The sequence below is a fragment of the Pelophylax lessonae genome (genome assembly GCF_965119305.1).
Source record: "Pelophylax lessonae genome assembly, chromosome: 4".
In the NCBI taxonomy this organism is placed as follows: Eukaryota; Metazoa; Chordata; class Amphibia; order Anura; family Ranidae; genus Pelophylax; species Pelophylax lessonae.
The window spans coordinates 136,720,996-136,743,986 of record NC_138771.1 but is presented as its reverse complement, the minus strand read 5'-3'; the positions used below and the strand labels follow the sequence as shown (position 1 = coordinate 136,743,986).

At 46.4% G+C, this 22,991-nt stretch overlaps 1 protein-coding gene across 1 annotated transcript in view; it reads right to left on the bottom strand.

Annotated features, from left to right (window-relative positions):
• LACTB (lactamase beta) overlaps positions 1 to 22,991 on the bottom strand; it is a 63,126-nt gene that overhangs the window by 23,612 nt on the left and 16,523 nt on the right. The window contains exons 3-5 of the mRNA XM_082255271.1: positions 18,749 to 18,939; positions 9,533 to 9,854; positions 2,846 to 3,011 (exon numbers count right to left, since the gene is read on the bottom strand). Coding sequence (XP_082111397.1) covers positions 2,846 to 3,011; positions 9,533 to 9,854; positions 18,749 to 18,939 — 679 coding nt within the window. The remainder of the gene's footprint in view (positions 1 to 2,845; positions 3,012 to 9,532; positions 9,855 to 18,748; positions 18,940 to 22,991) is intronic.

Here is a 22,991-nt window from a genome sequence, read left to right as displayed (position 1 = left end):
GCACAGTGTCCACAGCATGCCCCCAATCAATGCACAGTGCCCACAGCATGCCCCAAATCAATGCAGAGATGCCAGCGTGCCCCCATTCAATGCAGAGAGACCATCGTTCCCCACTTTCAATGCAGAGATGCCAGCGTTCCCCCCACGAGACCAGTGCACTTACCTCATGGCAGCTTCTCTTCAGTCCCCGGGTGTTCTCGAGTCCTCAGTCCTCCCGCCTCCTCCTCGGCCAATGGCATGAGTTGTGCCTTTCGCTTTTGCCAGGAGGAGGATCCGTGTGACAATAGCAAATTTTTATTCGCTATTGTCACACAATGGGTGGGCTCTGGCGCAGAGTGCTCTGCGCCCCGGCCGCCACAGTAAAATAGTTTAAAGTGCCTTGGGCGGCCCCGATACCGTTTGATCCACGGACCGGTACCGGTCCGCGGCCCGGGGGTTGGGGAACACTGATCTAGTTCTTTTAGATCAAAGGAATGAACTTCCTTCTGTAAGTTAGGTCAGTTTAACCTCTTAAAGACTAAGCCTTTTTCTGACACTTGTTGCTTACAAGTTAAAATCAGTATTGATTGCTAGAAAATTACTTAGAACCCCCAAACATACATACATATTTATACATATATTTATTAGCAGAGACCCTTGAGAATAAAATGGTGATCGTTGCAATATTTCATGTCACACTATTTTCGCAGCGGTCTTTCAAATGCAAATTTTTGTTTTTGGTAAGAAATACACTTCAATGAATAAAAAAAAAAAAAAAAACAGTAAAGTTAGCCTCATTTTTTTTTGTATAATGTGAAAGACGATGTTACGCTGAGAATCGTGATCTTTATTCTAAGCAAAAAAATTGTGATTCTCATTTTATCCAGACTCGTGGAGCTCTAGTCTAAGCCAACACAGCAGCAACGCCATTGGCTCCCGCTCCTGTCAAAGTCAGCCAGCCAATCAGGTGAGAAAGGGGCAGGAAGGTGACAGGGCTCCATGTCTGAAAGGACACAGGGAGCTGTGACTCAGCTCAGGTGCCCCCATAGCAATGTGCTTGTTGTGGGGGCACTGAACAGGAGATGGGGGGGGGGGGGCAAAGCACAGAAAAGGGATCCGAGAAGAGGAGGATCCGGGCTGCTCTGTGCAAATCCACTGCAACTAAGCAGGTAAGTAGAACATGTTTGCTATTTTTATAAAAAAAAAAAAAAAACTGAAACAGAGACAGAGAGAGAATTACATCTGTACATTTTCCTCCTAAAAAAGAATACGCAGGGCTGGTGACCGCAGGAGAGCACCCAGCTCCTGTGTTGTTTTAGCCACTGTTCTTCTGTCTAGAGGCGAAGGGTGATTTGTACACAATTTGCAGCAATTGGGCCAGGAGAGACGTGATGCTAGATTCAATACACAATTTATATATGGCAGTTAATGTGGAGAAAAAGCCTAACTAAGTATTCCTAAGAATCCTCCCTCACCCCCCCCCCCCCCCCATTCTGCCTAAACTGTATTAAAAAAGATCTGTATTAAAAAAGATCTGTATGCTTAACTATTTTTAATCCACTCCAGTTGTGCGATCCTGCAGTTCTGTGTAAGGGACCACTCAGCGACAGCTCTGAATTCTGGGAAATGAGACATCACCCATAGGCTCCCATGACCCAGCCCGTCAACGCTCCCTCCTTTCCTTTGTAGCAGCTGCTCACTGACACAGGGGAGCTGGAGCTTTGGGATCATGTGACGTGACCAGGTTAAAATAGGTAAGTGTACAGATACTTTTTATACAGGTTAGGCAGGATAGGTAGGAGGGGAAGGGAACATTTTTAGAAATACAGTTCGTTTTTTCTTCTACTTTAAGGAGTGCTAGGCAGGAATTAAAATGTCTGCCAAGCATCCTTTTCTGGTGTAATCTTGGGGTTGGCAAGCCCTCGACCATAGAGAGCCAACAAGTGCATTGTGTCTACGGCTCTGCCTCCCCCCAGCCTCTGCTGCTGTCATGTTTTCTGCAGAGTGGGAGGCATCTCATAGTGCTAGATGGAGGGCAGGAGATGCCTCAGTGATTGGTTGCCAGCTTGCCATAATGAAATGTTAACTCAGCAGCTCCTGCTTTCCGCCATCCACCCAGCACTATGCCACCTTGTGATCTCCGGTCTGCTGTACACATGCTGGCAAGTAGGGAGTGCTTTCTACACAGGACTCTGTGTGTGTGTGTGTGTGTGTGTGTGTGTGTGTGTGTGTGTAGGGGAGGGGTTCCTGTGATGAGAAATGGACAGAAGACACTACTTTGGGGGACAGGGAGGCAGAGGACACTGCCATATGGGGGGGGGGCTACAGGACACTATTTGAGGGGGTGAGGGATTCAAAAGAACACTGCTTTGGGGGGTAGGGTGATGAAATGGGGCAGAGGACACTTCATTGGTGGGTATAGGTCACAACTATGGGGGGGGGGGGCGCAGAGGACACTACAGTAGGGGGTGTGATGTGAAGGGGCAGGGGACACTGCTATGGGGGGGCGGAGGACAATACAGTAGGAGAGTGATGTGAATGGGGGCAAAGGACAATACTGTCACACACTATGTGTTCTTCATGCCATCTTTTTATTGAGAGCTTGATGTGGAGACCACCCCCCCCCCCCTCCCTTTCTCCGCCACAGGAATATTTCCTTTTCTCCATGTTGTGCAGGTAGATCTCAACCTCTGAAATGTTGCCTACCCATGATGTAAAACGAAGCCTAACAGAAAAAAGTATTACCAATACTACATCGAAAAAGGAAAAGCACAATTTATAAAAAAAAAAAAAAAAACTGTTTCTACGTGCCTTTTTTTATTCACTACCCTTCCTCATTTATGTTTTATATACAGTATGGTATTACCTGGCTCTGTTGTATATAATAGGCTCATGTTCCTCAGGGACAGTGTTCTTCATACCCAGATCCCGGAACATCTGCATCATATAATCCACAAACTTTTTTCCAGAGGCACGTTCAACCACAGCGCTTAGCAAAGTCCACGCATGGGTAGAATACAGGAACTGTGTCCCTAGAGTGGAAAGGAACAGACTTAAAAATTAACACAAGTGTGCAGAATAAAAGATCACAAAACAAGGAATATAAATGTGTTCTAGGGATAGAATCTGTGACAAGAGAGTGAATACATAACATCTGTAACAAAAGAGAAAACAATAAATTGAAAAGCTATAGCAGTAGGTCTATTTGTATGTTTCAGAAGCTGCTCTTGCAAAGTATAAATGCATAAACTAGTTGAGAAATGCGGGTGCTATGGTGACCCCTATCCTTTGCATTACCTATAAAAAAGGTACACAAAATACATACCACAGATAACTGTAGCGATATTCACCATCTGGCCTATTACCAGAACATGTACAACTTTTAAGAGAACCTTGTGATCAATTTATAATTGTAATGACATTCTATATTTTCAGAGAATTCAGAAAAGTTCAGTCTCAGATTCTAATAAATAGTCGATAGAATAACCAAACACAGGGTAATGTTTCAGTCCAGAAGACATTTAACGTAATTCTTGGATAGAAACGCTGACCTATACATGGTAAATAAACATGTTGGATGCTAGCCATCCCTTTACTGCATGTTATAAATGACAGATGTATTACAACTTGAGATTGTTGTTACAAGCAGTCATCTGATATTTTTTCGTGTAATTTCATTTGCCAACTATGGGGCAAGACACAAACCGATCAACTTTCAGGCCAGTTAGTGGGATGCGGGGTGTTCGAAGCTTCACAATTAAAGTAACCCTTTACCCTGTCATTCGGCAGCTGAGAAAAGCACCATGACTGGTCCTTATGTGCCTAGCCTTTAGAGACACGTCATAGATTGCACTACCCACACTTTCTTGGAAAAAGTCATAAAGTCATAACAGTGATGATAAGCTCAATTTTGTTTCCTGGCTCAGACAGAAACTCTTCTTCATGGCGATTGTGTAAAAAATAAGGTATATACACACACACACACACACACACACACACAATGGCAGCCAGCTACTTGCCAATGACTATGAATTACCTGTTTTCATTTCTTTATTTAGGTAACTGAATCATGAACAAACATACAAACATGCTAATATTACCACTTAAGGACCGGAAGGTTTTACCCTCTTAATGACCAGGCCATTTTTTGCACTGTGGCACTGCGGCACTGCATTACTTTAACTGACAATTGCGCAGTCGTGCAACACTGTACCCAGATAAAATTGATGTCTTTTTTTCCTCACAAATAGAGCTTTCTTTTGGTGGTATTTGATCACCTCCGCGAACAAAAAAAGAGCCACAATTTAAAAAAAAAAAAAAAGAAAAAACAGCTTTGGGGGGACCAGTGACATTATTACAGTAATCAGTGCTAAAAATATGCGCTGTTACAGTACTAATGACACTGGCAGGGAAGGGGTTAACACCAGGGGCTAGCAAAGAGTTAAATGTATGCCTAGGGGGTGTTTTCTACCTATGAGGGGGATGGGCTTATGGAATCAACACAGGGACCTGTGTTCCTGAATAGGAGGAACACTGGAGTCCTGTGTTGATTGCTGACAGAACAGCGGTCTACCAGGTTTATAAACGGCGGACTGCTGTTCTGTCTCCCCGGGGAGTGATCACGGGTGCCCGGCAGCAATCGCGGCCGCCGGCCCCGCAGATCATCTTCCCCTTTCACAAATCGCTGTGCTCACGTGCTCAAAGGAAGCAACATATGGGAGCAGCTGAGCCACCTTGCTGCAGTATATCTGCGGCAGGCGGTCAGCAAGAGGTTAAAGACTATATTCCAGAAAACATGTAGACAAATCAACACTGGCCTTAAAATGTGGGTCACAAAAACGTATTTATGGGTACTTCTGGAAATCATTTGAACATAGATGTGGTTAGACTGTCCAATAGTTTCAGCAAGGAGTCTACTGCTTCCCTGTGGTGAGGGCAAAGCCGCTAGTGCCTACAATATACATTGAAGTGGAACTACACTGCATCTGAGCACCATAAACCAAAAACGCTATTTAATTACTTCTTGATATTTAAAGTAAACTACCCCATCCATCCATGTCTCCATGCTTTATTTTTCAGAGAAATACTTTGAAAACCACCCCTATTATTTCTGGGCATGGCCATCTTGAGTAAGGGTAGAGGATTCATGCATCATTTACTTCCTGGAACCCATGTGCCCTTAGCTCAGGTATGTTACTGATGAGGGGACACACTGGATGCCTTTGCGCTGGGCGCCCAGGGTGCTCATGTGCCTTTAGGGAGAACTGGGCTACCTCTAGGCCCACCTGCCCCCTATCTTTCCATTAGAATACATGTGCTTCCACTGCGGAGTCGATCTTAAATTTACAGGAGTTAGGACTGCAGGTTATACAGGGTGCCGTGAAGTGGCATTGCAGCTTACGCATGCGTTTGTAAAAGTGTGTCAACTAAACCCCTGTTTTTAACGCATATTGTTAGACAGGTTAATTTGGTTGTTAAGCAGACTGGTTGGTGAGTTAGAACAAATGTAATACGCCACCACTACTGCAGCGAGGTAGGGGCGCAAAAAGGTAGGGAAACAATGTGCCACGTCCTAAAATGGTCAGAAATGAGAAAAAAAGAAGAAAATGGACTTTCTAGGCACCGTATTTAAAATAGACTGCTTTTATTAATGATAATCATAAAAACAGAGGAAAAAACCCCCCAATAGGGGAAAGTATTGGTGGATCAAAGTATATGTACAAACAAAAAATAAGGAAGCACAGAATATACCATGCCAGGAGGGCCTGAGCATACAGATAATAATACACAATGTACAGGATAACACAAAAATGGTGTGTAAGGGCGCTATACGTTTGCGGATGCCGCTGGCAACTGCGACGCAGAGCGTCCTTTATTGAAGTGGATACAGCTTGTACATGAGGGAAGATGCATGTAACCAGATGCTCTACATGTTTTGCTAAAAATTCAAGCTTCTTCCGGAGCTAGTAGGATACACGCTCCCTGTACAGACAGTTGTGAAATTCACAATGGCCAGGGTATCAACAAAAACGAGGTAGAAAAAGAAATTCAAAAGCAAATACGGGGGATGATCTGTGGAGGTGAAGCTGAAAGATACGTTGCTGTTGGTCGATTTGAGACAAGACAGAAAATGTCTATATGTTGTGCCAAAAAGGCGGTAACCACTAGGGCACAGAACATATCTAAATAGCTAGATCCGTATTAAGGCAAAATTAGTCCAAAAAGGACATAAACTCTCCGGTAAGAGGGAGCCAATCAGGGTATCTCTCAGGGACCACCTCGCACCATCACAGATCGAACCCCCGGATGGGGATAAGCCACCATGGTTGGTGAGTTAGGCTGGGAATTTTTCTGGTTTTGTTTTTGCATGTGCCACCCTTCCATGTGCTCCTTGCTGTGATGTCCAGTTACAGATGGGGGCAGGGGCCATTTTGTTTGTTATTGATGTATACTGGTGAGGGGACACACTGGATGCCTTTGTTGCCATTGTGCTATGTGCTAGGCTCCCAGGGTGCCCCTGTGCCTTTAAGGAGGACTGGGCTACCTGTAGGCCCACCGGCCCCCTAAATACCCATTAGAATGCATGTGCTTCCATTGTGGAGACACTCTTAAATTTACAGGAGTTAGGACTGCAGGTAACACAGGGTGCTGTGAAGTGGCCTTGCAGCTAACGCATGCATTTGCAAATGTGTGATAACTAAACCGCTGTTTTTAACGCATACCGTTAGACAGGTTAATTTGGTTCTTAAGCAGACTGGTTGGTGAGTTGAGCTGGGAATTTTTCAGGTTTTTTTTTGCATGCGCTGTACTTCCATATGCTCCTTGCTGTGAAGGCCAGTTATAAATGGGTCTGAGGCCGTTTTGTTTGTTTATGCAGGCAGGAGGGTGTGCTTAGCTGAGAAAACCCCTCCTCCCTTCTAAAGACTTCTGGGATGTAGGGCATCATTTGCCTGGGCACTGAAACAAGTAACTGAAAAAGAGAGTTCCACTTTAAAGTGTAAACCCTTACATATACCCAGAGACTAGCCTCAGGTGATACACAGATGAAACAAATCATCTCCCAGTAAGTAATACCTATTTATGTGCAGCCCTCTCTCCACTACATCAAAAAAAGTCCAGAATTTACACAGCATTTCTGAGCTTTCAGTGGCAGGTGGCAGGGATCTGACTTCACACACTGCACAGCTCAGAGAGAAGAGGTGAGTGTAATCTGAGACCTGAGTGGAGGGAATGGACACCCCCCACACACACCCAATCTCATAGGAAAACATGCAGAGCTGAGGCCATCAATTACAGGTTGTGTGCTGGAGCTCCCCTCCCTCATCTCGTTTAATCCCTGGGATTCCCACAACCTGTAAGAAATGACTTAGGCAGGTAACAGAACAAAGAGGCAGAAATCACACTCAGTGCTTTGGATTAAGGCAAGTACACACTAACAAGTAAACATTTTGTTAATTTTCATTTTTACGGTTTAATTTTTTAACAGTTTAGTTGTGTTTATTTAATTACTGATTATTTTATGCATTTATCATTTTATCTATATTTTTTTTTTTTATTTTACAATTAATTTTTTGCGCTTTCTAAAATAGTTTAATAATAGCATTATTAACACTAAAGAGGTCTATAAATATTAGAGAATGGTAGCATATGCATGCACAATCTGAATGTCTCACAGTGCCCCCTGGACCAGCATAAGCATGGTCCTCTATATGGTAGTAAAGCATGGGTGTCCAACCTTTTGGCTTCTCTGGGCCACACTGAGTGTACAGAAATTCTCTCGGGCCGCATGTAAAATATATACTATTAGTTAAGGTATACAAGTAATAAAACGCCGCTGCGCCTTTCCCGTGCTGCCGCACCCCCCCCCCCCCCCCCAGCTATTTAACACAACTAGTGGATAATCCCCTCCGAGGCAGCCTCTGTGGCCATGCCCCTGACTCGACTTCCTTCCTCCCTATCAAAAAAAATAAAAAATTGTCAGGGGGCAGTGGGCCGCATTGCCTGCGGTCCTGGGCCGCATGCGGCCCCCGGGCCGCAGGTTGAACATGCCTGTAGTAAAGGAAGAAGTGGAAGCCTTGCACATACAGCCCAAGCATTTGGCAGGGTTATATAACCTTCCCAATCATTTTGCTCCCTGGTAACAAAAAATCTACAATTAAAAAAACACATTTGAAATGAGCATAAATGCTGCAGTTTTTGGCACAACACTTTACCTGCATTCGTGTAAATGGACCCTGTAATCCTGTTCTACAGAGAGAAGAAAATCAAAAACAAATAACTTTTATGTATAGAAAAAATGTGTAAATAAGTGTGGCGTAACAGGTATGTGAATGAATACAACCAAATAAAATCACCTTATAAAATAATGATATAGATATGTGAAGTCTACTAGTGCCTCAAGCACAACTCCACTCAATTACAAACACCTAAAATGAATGTGAACATTCTCTATAGGAGTGTATTAAAGGCTTATTTGACTCTGTAGTGGGTTCAGATATTTAATGTGAGCGAGCACTTCACCTGTTGGTGGGGGGGTCACCAGAAGCACAGTGAGTACACAAGTGATTTCACAGACTTTTATCAGATTATTGTTTATTTCATTATTCACATTATTTTAGGTGTTTGTAATTCAGTGGAGTTGTGATAGAGTCACTAGTAGACTTCACATATCCATAGCATTATTTTAGAAGGTGATTTTATTTGGTTGTATCCATTCACATACCCGTTGCACCACACCAATTTACAAATTTTTTCAAGAAGTTTTGTATGGTGGTTTGTTGTGAACACATCAGGAGAGTGCTGGCTGCATCTTAGCCTGGGTTATAAGGCATCATTTGTGTGTTTAAAGCGGAGTTCCGGGCAGAGAAACGTTTTTTTGTTGAACATACCCCCGGGACAGTCAGGGCTAGCACATTCCACAATGGCTAGCCTCTGATCTGTCCCGATTCGCACTTACCTTTTAGAAGAAATACTTACTTAGAAATTTTCTTCCACAGCGTTTCCATCTCGGTTGTGGGCAGCTGAAGCCGGCGCGGTCCTCTTCTCTGTCTTCTTCCGCGTCTTCGTGTCCCAGAATGCACTGCACCGGCCCCTCTCGTCACTTCCGGCGCGGCGCCGCATTCCTAAACAGCTTCTGGGCATGCCCAGAAGCTGTTTAGCAGGGGAATGCTGCGTCGCCCGGAAATGACGAGTGGGGCCGGTGCGGCGTCACTTCCTGCCTCGCGATGATTCCTGGGAGCTAAACGTCATAGCTCCCAGGAATCATCGCGAGGCAGGAAGTGACGGGGTGAGCCTCGGCGCTGGAGGAGGAAGCTGTCATAGGTGAGTATTTACGATCGTCAATAAAAAGGTGAGTAAACAAAAAAAAAAATAAATAACTATCCAATTCCTTTTCAGGTGCGGCATACCTAGCGGAGGGGCACAAAAAAAAAAATCTTTTTTGTGCCCGGAACTCCGCTTTAATTCACATTTAGGGTGGTTGCGCTGATTTGTTGTTACACAATTTTATTAGCTTTTCTTAATAGTACTAGCCATTTTATTTCACCATACATACCTGGCTTAAACACCAAAGAATCATTTTTAAAGAGCTCCAAGGAATCCATTACACTGTCAAATTTGTCCTTGATATAAAACTCTTCTGGTTCAAGAGCTATAGCCTTCTTGGATTTTCTGCAGCCTGCCTCCTTGGTCTTGACTTGTTCTTGTGCTTTACTCAGTCCAGTAGTGTCACGTCGCTCTTTCTCTGTGCTGCCGTCTGGAGAAGCTGCAGCCTCAGAATTTTTTTTTGTAATTCTTTTTCTGATTTTCTGGATGTCCTTGTCATAGTGTCTGATACCACTTAGGTGAGAGGCCAGCAACCTTGTTGTTATTGTCACCTATGATACAAGCCAACATTTGGGAAATACAGAGTAGAACGTACATACTGCACATAGACATACAAGAATCAAACTTGATAGTTCTTATTAATTAATGATTTAAAGAACAGTCTGCAGTTACATATGGCAATCGTACATATTTCAGACATTACAGCAGAAACACTAAAGAAAAGTGATCTTTGGTTGGTTGCATTACAGCTCATTCCATGAATGACACTCCGTGGAGGAAAAAGGTTCCACATAATGAACTGAAAGAGTGGCCTTGCTTTCCAGCAATGTAGAAAAATGGTTGTAAGTTTACAGTGTAATAGGTAAAATGAAAATATCTAGCAGTTATCTAGCAGAAGGGAAATAGGAAGTATGAATTACAGCAATGACCTGTGCTTTACCTGGAAAGGAAACAAGGGGAAATCTTTACCAGAGAGGCACAACAATAAAGTACAGAAAGGATTTAACCTTTTTCCTCTCTATCAAAGACTAGGGCCAAGCTTATACCTCTTTCAGGGCCGGTGCAAGGATTTTTGACACCCTAGGCAAAATCTAATTTTGCGGCCCCCCCCCCTTGTTTCTGCCCCTGACTGCACCCCCTTTCCCCTGCCCATGTATACTGTGTAGGCAGAAGGGGTCAGGAGTGTGTAATGCACAGCATGCAGGGGAGTGCAGGGTTGCGGGTGCGCTCTACATAAAGAGCGCAGGGCTGCAGGATGCGCTACGTACTGCGTGCAGGGTTTGCGCTAAGTATTGAGTTCAGAGTTGTGCTAGGTATTGAGTGCAGGGTTGCGGGGTGCGCTTTTTAGATAGTGCAGGGTTGTGGGGTGCGCTAGGCACTGAGTGCAGGGTTTAGTGGTGTGCTACGTACTGCGTGCAGGGTTAAGGGATGTGCGCTAGGTACTGAGGAGGGGGGGAGAAGAGATAGGGATAAAGAGTAGGAGGAGAGGAGGGGGGGGTGGAGAGGAAGGGGAGGAGGAGAGGGGGGGTGAAGGTGTATGGAAAGGAAGGAGGGGAGGAGAGGAGGGGGGTTGATGGAGAGGAGGGGAGGATGTAAAGGAGGGGAGAGGAGAGAATGGGTGGATGTAAAGGAGGGGGGATGAAGAGGAGGGGGGGAGAGGAGGGGGTGTATGGAGAGGAGGGTGATTGGAGAGGAGAGGGGGTGGATGGAGAAGAGGGGTGGATGGAGAAGAGGGGGGTGGATGGAGAAGAGGGGGGTGGATGGAGAAGAGGAGTGTATAGAGAGGAGATAGAGAGGAGAAGGGGGTGGATGGAGAGGGGGTGTATAGAGAGTAGGGGGTGTATAGAGAGTAGGGGGGGTGGCTGGAGAGAGGGTGGAGAGGAGGAGAATGGGGTGTATGGAGAAGAGAGGGGGTGAATGGAGAGGAGGAGGGGAGGAGAGGGGGTGTATGGAGAGGAGAGGGGGGTGGATGGAGAGGAGGGGAGGAGAGAGGGGTGTATGGAGAGGGGGTGGATGGAGAGGAGGGGGATGGATGGATAGTAGGGGGGTGTATGGAGAGGAGGAGGGGTGTATGGAGAGGAGGGGGGGGGTGTATGGAGAGGAGGAGGGGTGTATGGAGAGGAGGAGGGAGGAGAGGGGGTGGATGGAGAGGAGTGGAGGGAGTGGATGGAGAAGAGGGGGGTGGATGGAGAGGAGGGGGTGGATGGAGAGGAGGGGGGGGGGAAGTAGAGAAGGGGGAGTAGAGGGGGGTGGATGGGGAGGAAAGGGGGGGAGGGGTGGATGGGGAGGAAAGGAGGGGGAAGAGGAGAGGGTGTAGGGAGAGGAGGGTGTAGGGAGAGGATTAGGGGGTGGATGGAGAGGAGGGGGTATGGAGAGGAGAAGGGGGTGGATGGAGAGGAGGGGGAGAGGAGAGGGGGGTGTATGGTAGAGGAGGGGGATGGAGAGGAGGGGTGGATGGAGAGGGGGGGAGGAGAGGGGGGGAGGAGAGGGGGGGTGGATGGAGAGGAGGGGGGGAGTGTATGGAGAGGGGGGTAGATGGAGAGGAGGGTGGGGGGTGGATGGAGGAGAGGGGGGTGGATGGAGACAGGCTCAAAGCACCTATAATGTGCGCCTATCATGAGGTTAATGATGATGATGATCACATTTCTCTGCATCATAGGCAATGGCCAGGGCATGGGGGCAAGGTATGTGCCTGTACACTGTACCTTTTCTGGGACTTCTCTGCAGTATCCCTTCTTGTGCTGGCTGCTGGGTATGTCTGTGTGTCACAGATGAAGACGTGGATGGATACTTGCTGCCTCTGCCTGCTGCACTGATTGCTTCCAGCCTGCCACCATTCTTCTGCCGCTGATTCCCTCAGCTGGAGCCCGCCCTTTCCTCAGCACTTACTTGCTGAAGGGGGCAGGAAGTGAGAAAGCCGATATCACTCCACCGGAGACTGCAGCAGGGACTGGAAGCCGGGACTTCAATGCGGAGACCGCGCTGGTTGTTGGGTAAGTCCGCCCGAAAAAGAAAAAAAAAACCCTCTATCTACAGTCTCTCCCGAACCCCTCTGCATGAACTGCGTGCCTCCCCCCAGCCCAGGGAATATGACAATATCATATAGTACTTCATGCAGCTTGAAGCTGCCACTAATCAGCAGCCCTGCTCAGAAGACAAACAGCACCCCCAACTAATGTGCGCTCTAGGCCAGCGCCTACCTTGCCTATAGGTAGCGCCGGCCCTGACCTCTTTCCATCACCAAAGAAAGGGGAACGCCAAGGGTCCTGTCACACATTTCTACTCCCTGTACCAATAATATAATTTTAAAGTTTTTCACAGTTTTCTATTCATCATGAACAAACAAACATTTTTAGAGAGAAATATGCTCTTTCTAAATGCTCTGTGACCATGCTCCTGATGAAGAAAACAACATTTAGAGGAACACAGTAGGGTTGATTTACTAAACCTGGAGAGTGCAAAACCTTGCGGCCAAAGGAAGCATCCACAGATGCCAACACATCCACTTTACAGAACTTTGTGAAAGTGTGCACCGACGACCAGGTGGCCGCCTTGCAAACCTGCGTCACTGAAGCCTGATGACCGAAGGCCCAGGAGGCACTGAGCGCCCGAGTAGAGTGCACCTTGACAGGGAAAAGAGGAACCTGACCCCTGATGCAATAGGCCTGGATCGCTGTCTGTCTGATCCATCTGGAAATGGTCACAGAGGAAGTGGACAACCCTTTCCAAGGCCCATCCGTGAGCACAAATAGTGAGTCTAATTTCATAAAAGACTCTGTAGCTGCCAGGTACATCCTAATTGCCCAGATCACATTCAAAGCATGCAAGGCAATTTCCTTCTGATGTTTTGGCCTGAGAAACAGGGATGGCAACACGTCTTCATTCAAATTAAAATCAGAGACAATCTTTGGAAGGGACGACGGAGAGGGGCAAAGAACCACCTTATCTCTGTGAACCACCAAGAAGCCCACCTTCTGGGACAACGTAAGCTGGGGAATCTCCCAAAGATTCCCAAAAGGAGGCTTCTAGAGGACTGAGAGCACCAAATTGAGGTCCCAAGGAGGCAACGGAGACAGCACTGGAGGGGCCAAGTGCCTAACTCAATGAAGAAAAGTATGCACTAGGGAGTATGTGACCAAGGACCGTTGAAAGAAGACCGCTAAAGCAGACACCTGAGCTTTGATAGTACTCAAGGCCAGTTTCTGCTCAACCCCCCGTTGAAGGAAGGTCAAAGATCCGAGGCACCGAGAAACAGCAAGGATGGACCCCTAAAGACTCACACCATACAATATACGACTAACACGTATGATGGTAAATCTTCCTAGAAGTAGATTTCCTAGCTTTTAACAGCGTTGGAATCACCAACGCAGACAAACCCTCTATCCATCAGCACCTGGCGTTCAACAGCCAACCGGTCAAAGCCAGTGACTTTAAAGCAGGATAGAAGACTGGTCCTTGGGACAGCAGATCCTCCCTGAGATGAAGCTTTAAAGGAACGTCGGCAACCAGCCACACCACATCGGTGTACCAAGCCCGGCGAGGCCAGTCCAGAGGCACTAAGATGACCGGAATCCCTTTTGCCTTGATCCTGCGTAAAAGTTTTGGCAGAAGCTTAAGAGGAGGGAAGGTTTAAATCAGACGATACTGACCCCACGGGGCCACCAGCAGGTCTGTGGCGTCCACCAGTGGATCCCGTGACCGAGCCACAAACCTCTGCACCTTTCTGTTGAGCCGAGACGCCAACAGATCCACCGACTGAGATAATCCGGCTGCCAGTTTTTCACCCCGGGAATATGTACAGCGGAGAGGGCTGGAACGATCCTTTAACCTCACCTTAGAATGCTGGCTACCTCCAGAGCCACCAGGAAACTTCTTGTGATTGACATAAGCCACGACCATGGCATTGTCAGATTAAATGAGCGCTGGACATTCCTGAAGACGATCAATCCTATGATCTAGGCAGTCTGACTGCTCTGAGTTCCAAGACATTGATCGGTAGTCTGGACACTTCCAGTGTCCAGAGCCCCTGAGCAGAATTTTTGTGAAGGACGCTTCCCCAGCCGCACTGGCTGGCATCCGTGGTGACCACTGTCCAATACAAGGGAAGGAAGGATTTTCCTAGCCAAAGCACGAAGCCACCATATCAAAAACTCCTTTGTTCCCTGGATCTGATTGTCCAGAGACTGCGGATTCTTGTCCCATTTAGTCAGAACCTCCCTTTGCAGGGACCTCGTATGGAACTGTGCAAACGGAACCGCCTCAAAAGTAGACACAGGAGACGAATTGCAGCCTGCAATTTCTGGAGTTTGTCAAGAGGAAAGAGCACTCTGACTAAGGCCAAGTCCAGAGTCAGATCCAGATAGTCCAGCTTTGTGGACGAAACCAGAGCAGACTTCTGAAAATTCAGAATCCAGCCGAACTCCCCCAGGAGCTTGTATGATGATTTCCAGGTTTTTCACCAGAGCAGTAGGAGACTCCGCTCGCAAAAGGAGGTCATCCAAGTAGCCCAGTACCGCGATCCCCCATTGGCATAACAATGCTGGCATTGGGGCTAACACTTTTGTGAAGACCCGAGGAGCAGAGGCGAGACAAAAGAGTAACACCACAAACTGATAATGCTCCTCTTCCACGGCAACGCAGAGGAAGCGCTGGTGACCGGCACATATTGGAATGTGAAGGTAAGCATCCTTGATGTGGATAGAGGCAAACAAATCCCCCTGATGCAGGGATGCCACCACCATGAGAATGGACTCCATTCTGAACTTCTGCACCCTCACAAAGCAGTTCAGCGCCCTGTGGTCCAGGATTGAATGCACCTTGCATTCCCTTATTAGAACTGCAAACAGGTTTGAGTAAAAACCCTGAAAAAGTACAGAAGAAGTCTAAACTGGGACAATCACCACTTGAAGTAACAGGTCTTTTACTGCCCCAAACAGACCCTTTAAGCCAGGGATATGCAAACTGTGGCCCTCCAGCTGTTGTAGAACTACAAGTCCAATGAGGCATAGCAAAACTCAGAGCCACAAGCATGACACCAAGAGGCAGAGGCATGATGGGACTTGTAGTTTTGCAACAGCTGGAGGGCCACAATTTGCATATCCCTGCTTTAAGCGGTCTGGGGGACAGGCACAAGTTGGAAGGAAAGAACCTTGCCGGGGGACAAAAGCAAAATTCAATCTTGTAGCCAGACTGAATACTTCGTGGACCCACTTGTCTTGTACTAGGAAAGTCCACGGGTCCGGAAACCAGAGAAGACGTCCCCCCACTCGAGATATGGGTGAGGGCGTACCTTCATGCTAAAGGAGCTTTGTCCGTGGGTCTGGAGAAGCCCGCTCTCAGCTTGCCGGAACGGGTTCGTTTGGATACTCTTGAGGAGGCCCTGAAAGGCTTTGAGCCCTTGTCAGTCGACCCTGAGGGACGAAAAAACTTCTTATGAGTCGAGAAGGAGGGCCCATGTCTACGACGAGGGTCCTTGCCATTAGTAGCCTGGGGAAGAAAGGTACTCTTTCCCCCTGTGAGACCTTTAATTATGTCATCCAAGTTAGCTCCAAACAGGCAATCTCCTTTAAAAGGGGAGATCAGGCAAGGCATTTTTAGAAGCCTGGTCCGCAGACCAGCATTTGAGCCAAAAGACACGCCAAAGGATCACTGCTAAAACAGAGAGCCACATCCACAGAGGCATCACAGATAAACTGCAGCCCCTGGACCAGCTGGTCCGCCAGCTCAGCAAAGGCAGGGGGGAGCTGTTCTCCCTCCAGGTCTTGGCGTAAAAGCTTAGCCCACTCAGTCAGAGTTTACGACACCAGGGCAATGGTGAATACCGGCCTCCGTGCCAAACCAGCCAGAGTGTACATAATGCGGGCCACAGCCTCCGCCTTCCTGTCAGTTGAATCCTTAAAGGCCGGGGACTCTTCAACTGGAATCATGGTTGCCTTGTTTAAACTGGAAACCGGAGGGTCCACCACCACTTCTTAATAAGGGACTCCTCATAGGGGTTTCGCCTAGCAAATCGCTTAGGAATCCCAAGGGGACGCTTTGGTCATCCCCATTCTTTAAGGACAATTCTGTCAAAATAGGCGGGGAATGTAAACACCTTTGCCACTCTGGATGGCTTGTAAGTGCCAAAGGGAACTTGCACCTCCATCGCAGCTGCGTCCTCCATCTTGAAGGTCTCACGCACAGATACAATCAGTGCTTCCACCAGTGCCTTTTCCTGCGCAGTTGCAGATGTGGAGGAATCTTCCTCACTATTTGAGGAGTCTGGGCGCGTGGTTGCAGACCCAGCAGGGTGACCCACGTCCGCAGCGGCTGAATCAGATTTAGGATCTGATAAGACAGATGAGGCAGGGGAAGGCGGGGGCACTTTTAGCTAGCCCGTCGCCCGAAAGCCACCTCCAACCGGGAAACAAAGGACTCCAGAACCGCCATCAGTGCATCGATGGATAGTTGGGACCCGGAGGGCCCTGCAGCCTCAGAGAGGGGATCAGGTGGGGAGATGTGCTACAAAGACTCAATGAGTAACCAGGGGGACCCCACAAAGTGTAAATACTGCAAAGGGACAACCCCCACCACTCTGTCACCACCACCCAGTCGCCAGGCACAAAGCGCCAAGCGATCCTCAGCAGAGAGGGAGAGGACCCCACCAGACTCCTCACCCAGCGGAATCAGGCACCTGCAGCACCAGGATAATCTGCACTCCACATGCGGTGATCAGCAAGTCAAAAGATCCAGGAGTCAGCACCAGGGGATGAGGAGGGGCTCCCACTGCCAAAATCACCAGCCACAGGGCTCCACAGTCATGGCCGCTGCTATTCTCAATGGCAAACCACCGCAACCACCGGGCAGTATAACCTAATGGTTAAGAAGATCAGGAGCTGTGTCTGTCAATGAGCAAAAGAGAAACAGTTTTTACCACCAGAAGAAAGCTCTATTTGTGGGGAAAAAAAATTCATTTTACTTGGGTACAGCGTCGCATGACCGAAACATTGCCAGTCAAAGTAACTCAGGACCGTATCGCAAAAAATGGCCTGGTCATGAAGATGGGGTAAATCATCTGGCGGTTAAGTGGTTAAGCTCTGACAAAAATTAGTCATGCACAAAGGGGCAGAGCCAACAGTCAATTAGAGGGGTATATTTCGACAATAATGTCTGGATCCTTCCAGAGCCTGGAGCTTTCCTGCCCCATAAACTGACTCTGGGCCACAGAAGAACTAAAGTAAGTGCAATCCTGTGACCCACAAGAAAAGTATGGCCAAAAAAAGCTGTGACCATACCTCTCTTTTAAATGGTTTTATGGTTAGGGTTGTCATAATATATTTCTGATTTTGCAATTGCATTTATTAGTCATTCAGGATATACAAGTGATCGATCAATATAGTTTTTTTCATTGCCGATACGGATACCGATATTTTGGTCATCGTGTATCGGCCGATATTTTCATACATTTAAAAAAAAAATTGTTTTTTTTTTTTTACTTGACAGGTTCTCTTGTGGAGGGATCTGGGGGTCTAAAAGGAACCCAAACCCCTCCTCTACACTTAAAAGCTTTTAAAACGCCTAGTTTGGCTGTTTTGAATGCTGTCTTTTTTTTAATCTGGCGCCATTACCCGGAAGTAATGTCATGACATCACTTCTGGGTTTTGCATGGAGACCCGATCAGAGCCGAATGCGGCTTTGATCGGGTCTTCGGTGGTCGTGCAGGCTGGTTGCCTGGGTCTCCCGGTGAGACGGGAGACCCAAGCGAGCCGCGGAAGGCGGCGGGACGTCCCCTCTCGCTCCTTGTAATGACAGTCGAGCGGCTTCTCAGCCACATCAGTTGTCATTACAAGACAGCCGACCGTCGGCTATGGACAGCTATGCACGCCGGTACCAGGGAGATGCCTCTGGGTGCAGGCATCACTCCGGTACAAGCACTTTCCGAAATATTGTTAATATTGGCCACCCCGCCCATTCCGATATATCGGGGAAAGTGCATATCGGCCCTCGATAGATCGGCTTTGCCGATAATCGGTCGATCCCTAATATATATATATATATGACATGTATTGGGGGAACGTAAAACCTCCCTCCTCCCAGTATGTAATGTTTGGGCCTGAACACTGTAATATGAGGGAGTCGTCGTCTTCATTAAATCAGCTTTAAACATCGTCCAACACAGAGTTTACACAGACTCCAATTGAACATAAGAACAGAAGGAGAGTATGCTGAAAGTGACAATGACAAAAAGGGGATTTTAAGAGACTCTGTCACTTTGCCCAAAATGAACAAAGCAACAGAGTCTAGTTACCTATCAGTATAACCATTTTAATATTAATTTATATGATAAACATATACTTCTGCCCTATAAAAAAGTATGATTGACTGCCAATAATAAGCCTTGACTCAAAGTTGAGAAGCTACAACATTATTGCAATGAGAATATATATATCCTTGTGACTTTTCACACCTTTTCACCTTCAAACTCCTTTTCTGGGAACTCCGGTACATACTTCTGCACTGGTGCGTCTAGATCTAGCCGACCCTCCTCCCAAAGCTTGGCCACTGCCGTCATAGTAAAAGACTTGCTGATACTGGCTACACGCATGACACTGTCTGTTGAACATGGAATCCGGTTCTCCACATCAGCAAACCCAAGCCCTATGGGAACAGAGTACAGCTGGCAATGCGATGTAGGTTATTTTATGAATGTTTATAAATCATCTAATCATGACCACTTAGATCACTCGTGAAGGACCTTTGGAAATCTTGTCATAAGTGCAATGTTTGTATCCCAGAAGTCATGACCTTATTTTGGGTTACAGGCACGCTTTTGCGGGTCAATAATATTGAAATATGCTGCAGACATTAGGGGTGGTGCAAGTAAGAGCAAGCAACATAGTCTCCATTCCCTACTGCAGATACCTGGCTGCATGAGCCATGAGTAGTGATACATTATGGGGCATTCTTGTGTGTCCTAGGGAGGGAGCCATGCCATGATGTAGCAGGGAAGGCCCCGTCATGCAAAATTTCTGACTGCAACAGAAGCAGTAAATTGAGGACCTGCTACCTACTCTGCTCACACCTAGGACTGGAGTGACGAGGCTGTGATAGGTCTACATCAATGTAATTTTGACTGTGTAAACAGTATGAGAGCATATAGGTGTGTATAAATCTATATGAATGAATGTATATTACATGAATGCATATCAGCATGTTAATGGACATACAGTATGTATGGTGCCATACAGTATATGTGTATATTTATTCTAACTTACTAGTGCAGAAGAACAAAACAAATAATAAACTAAATTGTCCAATAATGCATAATCTCCTCCATCTACTGCTGAGATACTGCAGAAAATGTCTGTATCATGTGACAGCTTTAACTTCCCTGGCGGTCTGATTATGTCAGGATTTCAGTGCTAAAAGTGGTACATTGTTTTGCATGGAAATCTGTTTTATATTTTAAAACTCACCTCCCCTGCGATCCCCCACCGTCCTCCCACTCTCTCCCCGCTCTGTGCTCGGCCGATGCTGGCACCTGTCTTCCGGTTCCCTTCCCTGCGAATGTTGCGACGCAGGGGGGTGAAACCGGTGGCAATTTCAAAAATGTAAATACACTAAATGACACAATACCAAGTTGTGATCCTAACGGATTACACTGTATCATGCCATTTCACCACAGGATTTCACCTGGTGACTTTTCCAGTGCTCTGTCTACGCTTTTCAAGTTCTTTGTGCCTGGAAAATAGAGAACGACCATTGCGTCCAAAAAGCGTTCTTTTTGCGCAAAAGCGCTTTTAGACGAACTGGAAAGCAGAGAAAGCAAAATGGAGTTACTTGAAGAACTGAGCGATAGCGATTCGTGGGAAAATTCGTCATCAGGTACGGAAAGTGACGACAGCAATGATTCTGATGTCTCTTTCTGGCACATAGCTCCATTGGAAATTCTGAAGAATCATTTGATATACTTCCCAAATTCCACAAATTATGTGCCAGAAAGACATCAGAATCGTCAATGTCGTCACTTTCCATACCCAATGACAAATTTTCCCCCGAATCGTTATCGCTCAGTTCTTCAAGTAACTCCATTTCGTTGTCTTCCAGTTCATCTAAAAGCGATTTTGCGCAAAAAAAAAAACGCTTATTAGACGCCATGGTCGTTCTCTATTTTCCAGGCACAAATCACTGAAAAAGCACAGGCAGGGCACTGGAAAAGTCACCAGGTGAAATCCTGTGGTGAAATGGTATGATACAGTGTAATCCATTAGGATCAAAGCTTTGTATCATTTGTGTATTTACACTTTTGAAATTGCCACTGGTTCCACCCCCCTGCCTCGCAACGCTCGCAGGGAAGGGAACCAGAAGGCAAGTGGCTGCATCGGCCGTGCACAGAGTGCGGAGAGACAGTGAGGACGGCGGGGGATCGCAGGGAAGGGGAGTAACATTTTGGGGTAATCTTGAGTGTGGCTCGGGGTTACTGCTTTTGCTACTGAAAGTTAACCCCGAGCCACACTCAGGAATACCACTAGGGAGGTTAAAGGATAGGTTTACTTTTTTTAAAAAAAAAAATAAATGCACATTTTTTTGCAGGTAAAAAAAAAAAGTAAAATGTATTATTTTTCATTGCAGGAGCCTGTAAAGCATTGCACCAGCGATCAGCAGATTGCTGATGCCATGCAGGTCTCTTGTGGACCTGTCAGTGTATCTGATTCCTCGTACCTTGTATGAGGAAACCGATACATTCTGACAGGAAGAATCAATGAATTACCACAACGCCATGGTAGTTAATTGAAAACTACAAGCGGACAGCCGCAAAGGACGTCAGGACTTCAGTTCATTCATACAGAGGGCTCTGTGTATGAATGATGTGGCCCTGTGGGCGGTGCCCCACACACCTGCGCTGTTTTCAAAAAGTGAAAGCTAGTACAGGGAACTTCTGTCACAGAGAGTGCGAGGATCGCTAAGCGGGTGCAGGATCGTAATCATGTAACATGTTCCACCCTATTGTAACATGTTCCCAAAGGTGAACTTATCCTTTAACACGGGCCTTATGCCTAGAGCACACTATAGTTAAAAAAAACTGACAGCTCAGGAGGAGCCGCTGTACTAACCGTGTGATGTTAGGAGACAATCTCCCCAGCTGTGCTATTGTGTTCTGACAGCGGGACAGGGGATGCCCCCCCTCTCCCCGCCAGAACACTGGCTGAGTGGTCATGATCCTCATAGGTCAAAGATGTCAACTGACAATCCAGTGTACAGGAAATTTGTATTGAGAAAGCTATGTAAATGCAGCTGCTGACCACTGATTCTGAAAATGCTAGTTGCCTGACGTCCATGTTGATCCAGTGACTTCAATACATTTTGAGTCACTAAACACATAAGTAGATCAGAATTTCTGACTTTTTGTCACTTGCTTATTCAAAGGCAGTGACAGTCTTAGGCAGAACCAGCCCGTTACTCTTAACCACTCGCCGACCGGTCACGTTGACCATACTGCGGCAAAGCGGCTCGATATCGTCCAGCGACGTAGACCTACGTCGCTGGACTGCTCCCCCTGTGGGCAGCGCGTGCGCCGCCGGAGACTTGCTCCCGCTGTTTTCAGTCACAACGGGAGTTGGGCCAGGGGAAGAGAGGCGGTGATCACCGCCGCTCTTCCCCGATCGTCGGGGATCGGGTGTGGAAATCCGCCCGCTTGTGTAAACAAAGCGGGCGGGTCCCCTAAATGACAGGCAGGGACAGATTGCAGGATTCAGCATAGCTGAACCTGCGATCTGTGCCTGTGTCACTCAGTCCCCTCCCCCCACACACGTTAGTAAGCACCAGGCATACATTAACCCCTTGATCACCAATAAAAGTTAACCCCTTCCCTGCCAGTGTCATTTTTACAGTAACAGTGCATATTTATAGCACACATTACTGTAGTAATGTTACTGGTACCCCCAAAAGTGTCAAAAATGTCAGTCAAGGGTCCGATCTGTCTGCCGCAATGTCGCAGTCCCGCAAAAAAAAATGAAATCGCAGATTGTCGCCAGATCGCTGCCATTACTAGTTAAAAAAAAAAAAAAAAACAATAAAAATTACATAAATTTCCCATAGTTAGTAGCTGCGATAACTTTTGCGCAAACCAATCAAAATACGCTTATTGCGATTTTTTTTACCAAAAATATGTAGCAGAAAACAAATTGGCCTAAAATGTTAAAAAAAAAATTTGATTTTTACATTTTTTTGGGGGGGGGGGAATTTCATATAAAAAAAATGTGAAAAAGATTGTTATTTTTTCAAAATTGTCGCTTTTTTTTGTTTATAGCGCAAAAAGTAAAAATCGCACAGGTGATAAAATACCACCAAAAGAAAGCTCTATTTGTGGGGGAAAAAAAAGGACACAAATTTAATTTAGGTACATCATCGCACGACCGCGCAATTGTCCGTTAAAATAACGCAGTGCCGAATCGCAAAATATGGCCTGGTCAGGAATGGGGTAAAATCTTCCGGTCTTAAAGCGGTTAAAAATACGCTCATTGAGAATTTTTTTGTCAAAGACATGTAGCTAAATACATTTTGGCCTAAATATATAACAAAATTTTAATATATTGGATATTTTTTAACTGTCAAAGTAGAAAAATATTGTTATTTTTTTCAAAATGTTCGCATTTTTTTATTAATATCGCAAAAAATAAAAAGCGCAGAGGTGATCAAATACCACCAAA